Below are 12,206 nucleotides of genomic sequence, written 5' to 3' on the forward strand. Positions count from 1 at the left end.
GGCCAGGACTCTGGAATGGGGGTGGGGGAGGAAAGGAGGAGGTGCTCGCTGACCCCAGGATCTGATTGGCCAGGGCAATTAGTCCTAGGGAGCAGAGAGGTGGGAGGAGAGGGTGCCCCTACAAATCCAAGGTGCTGGAGCAGGCCAGGGTATCTTTGGGTGGTGGAGTGCTGAGGAGGTGACTGACCTGAAGCAGGGGAGGCCCAGTGACTTGCAACCATGGTAAGGACAAGAAGGAACTTCATCCCTTTGCTTGCTGGAGCACTTCTGGACCTCTTCCAGGCCAGATCCAGGTGCTCTGTAGTTCAGTAATTGGACTTTTAAAGATGGAACATGTAGGCTCCTGGAGCCTAGATGTCTAGGAGGAAGCCTGGGAAGAAGGCCTTGGACTTCTCTAGGAAGGGGAGGGCTGGGTGCTCTGGGATTGCCAACTCCCTGCAGACCTAAGGCTTTGGCAGTGTTGGCCACGGAGCTGTGAGGGGGGTGTTAGCTTGTCTCCCTCACGGTGGAGGTGGGGACCCTGAGGGCCAGAGTGAGTCACTTAGCAAGCCAGTGGCAGGGGTGAGCTAGCTGGAGGTCTTGCCAAATCATCCTACTGCTGGTGAGAGGAGTCCTCTAGAAGAAGGGAGGCCTGCAGAGCTTCAAGCCAGCTAAGGTACAGGATCCCAAGAGCTATGAGGGAGAGAAGGGGCAGAAGATGATAGATCAAGGTTAGAGACCCCAGCCTCCCAGAGGGAGGTCATTTCCCCTGAGGTCCCTCTCCCCACTTCAAGGGGTAACTAGACCCCACAGGACAGCTGCTGTTGCCCATGCCAGGCTAAAAATAGCCTGCCCTCCTGCATGGGCAAGGAGGAGGGAGGAGGGGTGGGTAAGGAGGAGGGCAGTGGCTAGCTGGCCGCCAAAGAAGGCCTTGGCCACCTCACCCTCTCCTCCCCGCCAGCCTCAGTCCAAAGTCCCATAGCCAGATGGCTTGGCTTAGATGTGGCCAGATCTCCTCCCCCGAAATCTTATTTCCATCTCCACAAGGCCCCCATTATATTCTGTCCAGCATGATTATGATTTACTCCAATGGCTACGTGATAAGAAGGGAGCTTAAAATCTCCATCTCCACAAGTTGTTGGAGGGAAGGGATGGGTGTCTGGGTCTTCTTGGCCTCAGTGTCCAGTCTCTGGCCTGACGCTTAGTTGGGGCTCAATGACTCTGCCTTGCATTATTGAGAACATTTACTGAGCCCCTATTATAGTACCAGGCTCTACTGGGAGCTAGGGGACACTGGAAAATGATGCTGGAATAGTGCTGGTACTTTACAAAACCCTTTGACATCCCTGATCTTTTCATTCTTGAAAAACAGCTGAGAAGAGCTAGAGTAGAATAAGTGACTGACTTGCCCAAGGTTAGAAAGGGGGATTCCTGACTTGACATCTGATTAGCAGGTTTGGAGACCCTGGGCATAATCTGTGTTTCCTCCCTGTTCTTCAAAACTGGGGTTCAGGTGCTGCGGGAGCATGCAGAAGGTGTTGTTAGTTTGGAACTGTTCTTCTGGAAGACCAAAGGGCACTGACAGAAAGGGGTTGAAGAGAAGGGGGTTAAGGCAAGAATGAGCTCTGGGGCCACCCCTTCTGCTCGCTGACTCTGTGTCTCCTGCAGACGGACCAGCAGGCGGAGGCCCGGTCCTACCTCAGCGAGGAGATGATCGCTGGTGAGTGCGGGTGGGCGGCCGGGTGGCTGTGTGCTGGGCAGTGCTGGGGCTGGGCAGGGTGGGAGGGAAGGTGTGAGGCTGACAGTCCAGCCAGGCCCACCTCGGTCCTCTGCCTCGCTCAGAGTTCAAGGCTGCCTTCGACATGTTCGACGCTGATGGTGGCGGGGACATTAGCGTCAAGGAGTTGGGCACGGTGATGAGGATGCTGGGCCAGACCCCCACCAAAGAGGAGCTGGACGCCATCATCGAGGAGGTGGACGAGGACGGTGAGCAGGTGGCCCTCCAGGGGCTGCGACTGCGGCGGGCGGGGTGGGCCTGCAGGGCTCAGGCTCACTCGCCACCTGCTCGCCTCAGGCAGCGGCACCATCGACTTCGAGGAGTTCCTGGTCATGATGGTGCGCCAGATGAAAGAGGATGCGAAGGGCAAGAGCGAGGAGGAGCTGGCCGAGTGTTTCCGCATCTTCGACAGGTGCACTGAGGGCTGGGGGGCCGAGAAGGCGCTGGGCTGGGCGAGTGCGTTGGACCAGGCGGCGCGGGCGGGGGGTGTGGGGGGCGGCTCGCCCCCGCCTGTCCTGAACCCCACCCTGTCCCATCGCCCCAAGGAACGCAGATGGCTACATCGATGCGGAGGAGCTGGCTGAAATTTTCAGGGCCTCCGGGGAGCACGTGACAGACGAGGAGATTGAGTCCCTGATGAAAGACGGCGACAAGAACAACGACGGCCGCATCGACTTCGACGGTGAGGGCCGCGGGCGCGGGGCGCGGGGCGGGGCTCCCACGCGGCCGTCCGTGGCTTTGTCCGCAGGGCGGGAGCCCCGGCGGGTGCGTGCGACTTATGCTTCGGCTCTCCATCCCCGCAGAGTTCCTGAAGATGATGGAAGGCGTGCAGTAAGAAGTCGCCCCCGCCTCCGCCCAGACCGCGCGTCCCTCGGGCGAGGGCGGGCTCAGCACCCCCGCCCCGCCCCGTCACAGCCTCAGCCCCAGGGGGGAGGCGCGGCCCCTGCGGGCTCCGTGTGCAGGGGAATAAAAGCAGACACTGCGAAGCGGGTAGCCTGAGTGAAGGTGTCAGGGCGCGCCTGGCTGGGCCGCCGTCCGGGGCACCACCCGAGCGCCTCGGGGCTCCAAGGAGCGGGCACCCGAGTTGCGGGCCGCACCGAGGCGCGGGACCCCGGGCAGGTTCCCGGGCGCTGGCGCTGGGCGTGCACAGCTCGGCCGGCGGGGTTGCAGCGGCGCCTGGCGCTGGAGGAGGGAGGCCGGCGGTGGGGGTGCGGGTTGGCGCTTGGAGCTGTCGGGGTGAGGGTGCCGGGGATGGCGGGTAGGGTGAGGGCGCGGCAGGCGGCTGGAACCCGCGGGAGGCCGAGGTGAGGCCCCTTTCCTTCCCCGCCGTCGTTCCTTTCTGGAGCCTTTGGGTCTGGGGTGCAAGCTACCGGGCTGGCGATGGAGAAGCGGGTATCTTATCCGTCCGTTCCAGGCAGCATTCACTCTTGGTTGACTTTTTCTACTTCGTCTGTTCTGAGCGTTTATAGGTGCTCCATACTGGAGATGGGAGAGGAGGGTAGGGGCACACAGCCGGGAAGGAGGTTCTGACGTCATCATCTCCACCCTGCATCCCTGCCTCCAGCTCCCGCCAATGCCAGTGTGCTCAACCTGGGGCCATTAGCAAGATCTAGCTAAAAGAAATCTGACCTGGCTGCTCCCTTGTTGAAATACCCTCAGGGCTCCCCTTCGCTTCTAGAATCAAGTCCAAATTCCTTTCCCCTTCTACCCCTCTCAGGTTCCAGCCACACTGGGTAATCTATCCTTACTGCTCTGGACAGTGGAGGTGCACTTTGAAGCTTTTGGGCTTTTGCTCATGCTGGAATGCCCTTCCTCCTCTAATAAGCCTGGCAAATTTTTCAGCCCAGCTCAGATACCATCTTCTCCCTTGATCCCTCTCCCACTGGCTGTGCTCTGGCTTCTATAGCTCTTTGCACACAACTCAGTTCTAGCAGGCCTCAGGGCCAAGCTGACTCAGTGCAGCGGTGCTTTAGCTTTAGTGTCAGGCTGCCCGAGTTTGAATCCTCATTGCTGGGGACAGATCACCCGGTGCTTCAGTTTCCTTTACTCTGTAAAATGGGGACAATGATAGTATCTACCTTGCAGGGTTGTGAGTGCAAGCTAGTGTGCAGAGTGCTTAGAATGGAGCGTGGCACAGACTAAACACTATTAATAAATGCTATTATTAATATCATTACTGTCACCTTGAAACATTGACCTGTACTATTATTGTCATGGTCCTCCCTGTCCAACTCCTTCGTGTTCTCGGCTGCCCTTTCTGACACATTAATTTCCCAGTTCACGTTTCCAGCCAGGATCAGGGCTTGTCACCAGGACTGATTTCCTGTGTGCAGTGCCCTGTGCCTTGCAGGAGGGTCTCATTTGTCCACACAACCTGAGAGGCAGTTGGATGCTGTTCTCCCTATTTTACTGTGGAGGAAACTAAGGCAGAGTGAAGGGACCTATCCAGGCACACAGACATTTGGTGGAAACGAGCAAGGCTCTTAACCATGGCACCGGCTACCTGTTGACAGTTCTACCTGCATATCTTGAGTACTTCAAGCTGGTCCTGTGCTAAACTGATAAATCCCCTCACCTTCCATCCTGTTCTGCAGTGTTCCCTATCTCAGAGACGGCACCGCACCCCAGGGGATCGGCCTCCTTTCCACCTGTAATTTACTCTGCCCTGCTACTTTCTCTCTTTCCCTTTACCCTTTTATCCCTCCCTTCTGAGCCCACTGGCTGTTGTGACTCAGGCCAAGCCATTGCTCACCAGGTTGCAGAAGAGTAGTTAACCTCCTTGCCAGTCACTTCCCATAAGGCATCCAGAAGTAGCTTTCTGAAACCAAACCTGATCACATCATTGCCCTACTCAAGGCTTCGTTAGCTGCCTCAGGGTAAAGCCCCCGCATTTTAATTAAAAGCCTTAAAGGCCTTACAAGCCCTGTGTGGCCTGACTTCCAAGCTATTTTGCCTGTGTTCTATACCCCTGGACTTCTTGCTGTCCAGAGTGGCCCATTCTCCTTCTCCAGAAAGCCCTCCTTGACCCTCCTGGTCTTCATTAGGTACCCATTTCAGAGCTTTCATAACATGTGAGTCTAGCAGCTGACATTCATTATCTAACATGTCAGGCACTATTCTAAGGCCCATCGAGCCTATGAGGTAGCTATTAACACTTCCATTATACAGAGAGGTTAAGTCTGAGCGTATGCACATAGCATGGGGGGGGTGTGGGGATTCTAACAGCTGTTCTGCCTGCTGGGTCTGAGATATTTTTTTTTTTTTTAATTTATGATAGTCACAGAGAGAGAGAGGCAGAGACACAGGCAGAGGGAGAAGCAGGCTCCATGCACCGGCAGCCCGACGTGGGACTCGATCCTGGGTCTCCAGGATCGCGCCCTGGGCCAAAGGCAGGCGCCAAACTGCTGCGCCACCCAGGGATCCCCTGGGTCTGAGCTCTTAACCAGCACTCTGTATGGCACTCCACCCCACTGACATATCTATCTGGCCCCGGAACCTCAGCCTCTTGAGGACAGGACTGCGTCCTTTCCTCTGCCCCAAGCATAGGGCTTTTACAGTAATTGTATGGGGTGAATGGTAACAATACCTTCTGATACTGTATTAGACTTTTTTTGTTGCAAGTGCCAGAAACCTAAAGCAAACAGACTTAAAAAAGGGGTTTGCTAGCTCATGAAACTGGGATGCTAAGGTGTCAGCTGGAGGCCAGAGCCTCAATGTCATCTCCATCTCTTAGCTACTTCTCTGTGCTTGGCTTTTTTCCATCTGCAGCTGTCTGCTCCAGCTGCCCAGACTTCCTCCTCTTTTAGCATCCCTACTAGTAACATCATTTTACTTTTTCCTGAATTAATTCCAGGGAACACTGATTGGTTCTGAACTAGTGAGCCCCTGGGATTGACACAAGGCAGGCGGGCTAGCCATCTGGGGGTGGGGGAGCAAACACTTTGATCAAGGGGACCACACAAAGAGGCATCCTAAGGCAGGCAAAAAAATATGCCCATTTTGGCCAGCATTGAGTAAGAACCACTAGTGCCAGGTTCTGAGCTTCCTCTTCTTAAGACATCCTCTAGCCAGGGGTTTTCAAAGTTGGGAGAGCTATCAGAATTCTGGAGAGCTTGTTGGAACCAAGACTTTGCATTTCTTTCTTTCTTTTTCTTTCTTTCTTTCTTTCTTTCTTTCTTTCTTTCTTTCTTTCTTTTTCTTTCTCTTTCTTTCTTTCTTTCCTTTCTTTCTTTCTTTTTTTTTTTTTAATTTATTTATTTATGATAGTCAGAGAGAGAGAGGAAGAGACATAGGCAGAGGGAGAAGCAGGCTCCATGCACCGGGAGCCCGATATGGGATTCGATCCCGGGTCTCCAGGATCGCACCCTGGGCCAAAGGCAGGCGCCAAACCGCTGCACCACCCAGGGATCCCGACTTCCTTTTTTTTTTTTTTTTAAGATTTTATTTATTTATTCATGAGAGACACACACAGAGAGAGAGGCAGAAACACAGGCAGAGAGAGAAACAGGCTCCATGCAGGGAACCCGATGTGAGATTTGATCCCGGGACCCCAGGATCATGCCCCAAGCCCAAGGCAGAGGCTCAACCACTGAGCCACCCAAGCCTCCCTCAAGACTGCATTTCTAACAAGTTCCAGGTGCAAGTGGGAGGGCCACACCTGGAAGAGCTCTGCTCTACACTTTTACCTTCCAGAGAAATGCAGGACCTCAAGCCCCATCCAGACTGACTGAATCAAAATTTGCATTTGTTAGACCCCTGGCAGATTTATCTGCAGTAACAGGGTAGCACTGTTCCAAGTACCACTCCGCCCCTGCCCCCCATGTGTGAGATTTAAAAAACAGTGCAGAGGACATCAAATCCAATCCCAGACCTGCCTGCCACTGCTATACTCATGGGGGCACAGGGCAGGAAAGGAGCCTGGGCTGGCAGAGCACGAGGAAGGCGAGAACCTGATGCCTTCCTCTGCTCCCCCACTCCTTCCCCCAGGCCTGCACTATCAGCTGCTGGCAGAGCGGACTAGGTTGGGTGAAGCTAAGATCCAGGTGGGGCTTGGAGGGCACTTGGCTGCTGGGTCAGTCCACCTTGGAGATCTTGCAGCAGCAGGACCAGGGCCATCACCCTAGCCTGCTCTTCCCCCTGCCTGCCCCTGGAGGGACCCCAAATGGCCAGCACAGGAGTTTCCTCTCAGAGGCTCCAAGGGTAGGGCCTGTGGCAAACCAGTGTTGAGAAGGCCTCAGGGCTGGAGGCCCTTGGCCAGTGGGTGCAGCAGCTGGAGTTATCACTGGTGGAGATGAGCAGGAGTGTGGAGCCATCCATGGAGGGCCTGGGGTAAGAGGTGGGTCGAGAGCTGTCCTGGGGTGTCTGGGAGGGAAGAGGGTTTCCCTCGCTGTCTCCCAGACCCTGGGCCTGCTGTAGGGTGACCCGATCGCCTTGTCTGTCTCAGGGCCAGAACACCCCGACATAAGAGTTGGTAGCTGGTGCTCACCCCCCAAACCCCTGCTGTACATGCATGTGTCTGCACATAACACTCTATAGCTACAGCTGTTTTGCTCTACTGTCTGGTTCAGTCTCATCTGTAACTCGGCTGGGACAGCTCCAATATCCACTGCCATTCCTGGTGCATGTCACAACTCGAGAGAAAGAGGCATTTTATGACACCATCTTATCGAAGAGGAAACGGATGCAGTCATAAAATGACTAAGGTCACAAGGGAAGGAATCCTTGTCACCTCCTTGCTCAGCCGCTCAGCCTGTCAGCTGCCTTCAGGCTGTGGGTTAGATGAGCAGGGCAAGAGCCTGGATCCACTCCACTGACCCTGAGCACGCCCAACCCTAGGGTAACTACAAGGCAACTTGTAAAAAAAACAAAAACAAAAACAAAAAAACCAATGTATTTATTTAATATATTCATCACAAGGGCTCAGAGACTTAATTTAAAAAACAGAAATAAAACAAAACAAAAACGACACCACAGCTTCAGATACAGAGTCCTAGACAGAAATGAAGAGAAGGACAGACCATGTAGGGAGAAAATAAAAAGACAACACAAGGAGAGTAGGCTGGACAGTCAGGGATCTTGGCTGGAGACCTGCTTTGAGTAGGTTTCTTGCAGATACTTCTTAAAGGCTGGAAGAGAACAGGCAGGTCTCAAGGAGTGGTGGGGACAGGGGCTAAGGTGGGCCAGGGGGCAGGCAAGGATACAGGGATGGGAGAAATCTGGGGAGGACTTCCCGACAACAGCTTCTCCTTCTGCTGCCCACCCAGTTAGGTCTCCTGGATGGGTTCTGCTCCCAGGGGGGCTGGGGAGGCGGCTGGGGGCCTTAGTGAGCAAGTCATGTGCAGGATCCTTCTGTTTGAGGGATACTTTGGAGGTTGGGAAGGGACCACCTGGTGCCTGAGAAGGATGAAGGACCCACCTGTGGGGTTTTTCCAGAGCTCGGCAGCATGTGTGTTCAAAGGACTATCAATGTTGGGTTCTGTGGATGGACAGAGAATGGTCAGTAGGAAGGGAAAAGGCTGGCCACGCAGGGGGTGTCCTGGGAGTCCTGACGGGTTCCCAGGCTCAGGGAGGGGCTGGTTTCAGAAGTCACCTCCTAGCAGGCTCTGGATGGACAGCAGGATAGTCCTGACATCATACAGGGCAGACCATTTGTCCTTCAGGATGTCCAGGCAGATGTTACCCTGGGTGTCCACGTTGGGGTGGTAGCAGGGTGTGAGGAACTTCACTGTGGGTGCGTTGTAAGGGTAGCCACTGGGGAACTCCAGGGAGAGCTTATACCTCAGGTCTTCGTATACCTGGCAATGGAGAAACGGGTGGGGAGTAGGCCTCCCACCCCAAGTCCCAATAAACGGCTTACAAGGACCTTTGAGTTTGTCTGGGATTTGACAAGAGACAGAGTGTTACACTGGCTCTGTACTTTCTCTCCTATCTAGTAGGGACATCAGTGATCCTTCGGTCTGTGGGCTGTCAACTGGCATCCTGAGGGCTACCATAGCTGTGCTTTAGTCAGTCACAACATCAGCTGCTAACATGTGAAAATCAGGGTAGTTTAGACATACACCTGAATTTGTTTCTTAAAAAGATTTTATTGTTAAGCAATCAAGCCCCAGTGTGGGGCTTAAGGGCACAGCCCTGAGAACAAGAGTTTTACATTCATTCACTGACAGCCAGCAGGGGACCCCTGGATTTCTGACTTAAACCAGATGTGCAGCAATGGGAGCTGCCATCTTGGAACTTGTGCCCTTCCACTGGCTGAAGTCCTCACGTACCCTCTGTTCTTCATTCCGTCTTGCCCTCTCTAGGCATCTAAGATGGAAAGCTACGCTTTAAACCCAACCTCTTACTATCCAGAGGGAGACAAGGGCCACAGGCTCAGAGCACAGGAACAGAACAGGGAAGTGTCCTGCCAGGCTTTAAGCTGACCTGCACTTGGTTTTCACCTCATACCTCTCCCCAGACTCACCCACCTCAACCTTATACTTACTGTGCCAGCTGCTCCGTGGATGGTCCCCACCCATTTGAAAAGGTTGTCTGATTCAGGGAAGGCAGAAATCCCTTTGTCACCAGACATCTGGGGAAGAAACAACACCTGCTGGGCTGCAGAATATGGTTTTGGGGATCAGTGGGTAAAATCCTTCCCCTTAAGCTCATCAAATTTTGATCCAAAATAAAGCAACCAGACCAAACTGATAGGCTTTTTTGAGGAAGTGATTCGATTCCTGGGGCCGAACCTGCCCCCGTGGGGGAGGAGTACTGGATGTGTTAAGGGCGGAGGGGTTATGCAGAGAAACAGAAGGCAGCTCTGTACTCTCAGTCTTGTTGGATGCTGGGATTGGGTTCAACATGCTAGTTAGTACTGGCTGCATACGAAGCCTAAGGACCATTCACAGACCGGGGAGATATACAACATCAGCATAGAAGGATTTAAATTGGATATTCAGGGTTAAAGTAGACAAGGTCATCTAGGAAAAATTATTTGCAAGTTTGACAGGTATATTCCCTAAGAAGAGTAAGGGTGGAGAGTTGGGTGTGGGAAGTAGGACCAGGCAGCATGGAGAGAAGGACTTGCCTGGCATCAGGGAGCGGTATTTTATTTTATTTGTATGTATTTTTTGTTGGAGTTTGATTTGCCAACATATAGCAAGGGAGCTGTATTTTATTTTATTTAAAGATTTTATTTATTTATTCATGAGAGACACACAGAGAGAGGCAGAGACAAAGGCAGAGGGAGAAGCAGGCTCCATGCAGGGAGCTGGATGTGGGACCCGATCCCGGGACTCCAGGACCACGCCCTGGGCTGAAGGCAGGCGCTAAACCGCTGAGCCATCCAGGATCCTTGGGACCTGTATTTTATTTTTTTTATTTTTTATTTTTTTTGGTGGGGGGAGCTGTATTTTAGAGAGAACTTAAAGGTGGTGGTGGTGGTGGTTGAGGGGGACCTGGAGTAGACACTGCTGGATGGAAAGATGTAGGTGGGGCCCAGAAGAGAGGAAACCCGACTCATCCTTTTATCTCCTGTGCTGTGTCTAGCAAAAAGCCTGATGTAGGAGAGGCCGATACTGGTAAGTGAATGCGAGGTGGAGGGTGGGTCACCTGGCTTGGGGTCTGGGCAGGTAGTCACTTACCATGAGGGTCATCAGCTCCTGCTGCAGCCTGCAATGTAAGTGTTGGGAGTCACCTGGGGGCCTGCATGGGCCAGCGCTCCACCCGGTGCCGCTTCCCCAACCCCAACCCTGGGGTCCCTGGAAGAACTGTCAAGGAGGCTTCCCCAACCCTGAGGCCAGCCAGGCTCAGCAGGGGCACACTCAACCCCATTTCTGGCAGAGAGTCCTCTCCCTTCCTGATTCCAAGCTCAGGCAGTTTAGTTCAGTTAAGCCTTTTTTTTTTTTTTTTTAAATTAAGATTTTACTATTTATTCATGAGAGGCAGGGACACAGGCAGAGGGAGAAGCAGGCTCCACGCTGGGAGCCCGATGCGGGAACTCGTCCTGGGACTCCAGGATCACACCCTGGGCCGAAGGCAGGCCCTAAACCGCTGAGCCACCCAGGGATCCCTGTTCTGCCTTGTTCTTTGGCCCCTCAGCCTCTCTGACGCCTCTCCCTGTGCCGGAGCCCTGTTTCTCCCCACTCCGTCCCCGCTTCCCCCTACTCCAAGCCACCGGGGGCCCAGGCACACTTTCATCTTGGCTCACCTGCGGAGGGCCCCGGCCACGCGCCTCCTCCTGCCCGCCTCGGGCCCCTCTGGGGGCAGCCCGAGCTCCCGGCGCGCCCTCCGGCCCCGCATACCTGCCCACTCCAGGAGGTGGGGGCCCGGAAGTCCGAGCTCTGGACCGCAGGGCCCAGGGCGTGCCGGCCCGGCCAGTGGTACCTCCATACTCCTCACCTCTTGCCCACGGGGCCCCGGGCGGCGCCCCCGCTGGGTTCGGCTCCTTTCCGGGCGGCGGCGACGCTGGCGGCGGCTGGGTCTCGGTTCTGGGAGGCCATCCCGGCGGCGCAGGGAGGGAGGCAGGAACTCGGAGAGCACGGCTGCAACTGCGGGGCCGGGGCCCGCCCGCCCGCGTTTGAACCGTAACCCTCCGGCAGCACCGGCCAATCCGCGGCTCGCTTGGGTTTGATCCAGCCAATGGGGCGCGCCGGGGCGCTCTGTCACCGCGCAACCGCTAGGCCCGCCCCCCGGCGCAGCACTATTGGGCGGCGGGAACCCGCTTCTGAAGGGCGATTGGCAGAAGAGGCTGTCATTAACTAACGACTCAGCAGCGGAGCGGTGGCCTTTGGAAAACGCCGACCATTAAAGGGCCAAGAAAAAGTCCACGTGGGCCGAACTCTTTCGGGTTGAACGCCTGGCTGGGGAGGGAGCTACTGGCGCGCCCAGCCGGGATTCCCTGCTTCCCGGCGGAAGGCAGCGTCTCCGGTCTGACGACATTGGTACCCTTCCCTCTCCCCGGAAACCCCTACGACACATCGTGACGTCCCGGACACGTCCGTAGGGTCCGGTGTTTGAAAACTCATGGGAGGGGAATGACGGCAAGAGCGGGAGACTGCTACAAACAGGCTCGTTCCCAGCGTTTGCTGTGTGACCTCGGGCACGACATTTAGTATTTCAACGTGTAAAACGGGGGGGGGGGGTAATAAAAGCCTCTCCGAAAAAAAAAAAAATAAAAGCCTCTCCGCGTTTTTCTTCTGGTCTGTCATCGACCTACTGGTGCCAGCCATCACATCCTGCCACTTCTGTACCTTAGGGGATGAAGAAACAAGCCGAGAGCCAGGGAGGGTTGGCAGGGTGCTCCGTGGTGTTCCCAGCTCCGTCTCAGAAGCAGAAATGCCCGGGGCAGGGGGAACCTTACTGGGTCTGACCTGTGATGGGGGAGGGATACCTGGTCCTTTTTTCCTACACCCACTTGTAGATCCCTCGGTATTTTGTTGGCCCCTACAACACAGACTGCACAGCTAGC

At 55.0% G+C, this 12,206-nt stretch overlaps 2 protein-coding genes across 2 annotated transcripts; one reads left to right on the forward strand and one right to left on the reverse strand.

The window, feature by feature from the left end:
* Window positions 1-90: 90 nt before the first annotated feature.
* Window positions 91-2,742, forward strand: TNNC2 (troponin C2, fast skeletal type). Its single transcript, XM_055302675.1, has 6 exons — window positions 91-222; window positions 1,648-1,699; window positions 1,822-1,965; window positions 2,054-2,168; window positions 2,302-2,438; window positions 2,560-2,742. Exons 1-6 carry the CDS (start codon window positions 220-222, stop codon window positions 2,589-2,591), a joined length of 483 nt encoding a protein of 160 aa, XP_055158650.1. The 5' UTR covers window positions 91-219; the 3' UTR covers window positions 2,592-2,742.
* A 4,888-nt stretch (window positions 2,743-7,630) lies between these two features.
* Window positions 7,631-11,301, reverse strand: UBE2C (ubiquitin conjugating enzyme E2 C). The gene is made up of 6 exons (XM_055302594.1): window positions 11,138-11,301; window positions 10,381-10,408; window positions 9,240-9,326; window positions 8,346-8,550; window positions 8,172-8,231; window positions 7,631-7,881 (listed from the first exon to the last, which is right to left on the reverse strand). The coding sequence occupies exons 1-6, from the start codon at window positions 11,236-11,238 to the stop codon at window positions 7,823-7,825; spliced, it is 540 nt and encodes a 179-aa protein (XP_055158569.1). The 5' UTR covers window positions 11,239-11,301; the 3' UTR covers window positions 7,631-7,822.
* Between the last annotated feature and the right edge of the window lie 905 nt (window positions 11,302-12,206).

The sequence above is a fragment of the Nyctereutes procyonoides genome, unplaced genomic scaffold, assembly GCF_905146905.1.
Source record: "Nyctereutes procyonoides isolate TBG_1078 unplaced genomic scaffold, NYPRO_anot_genome, whole genome shotgun sequence".
NCBI lineage: Eukaryota > Metazoa > Chordata > Mammalia > Carnivora > Canidae > Nyctereutes > Nyctereutes procyonoides.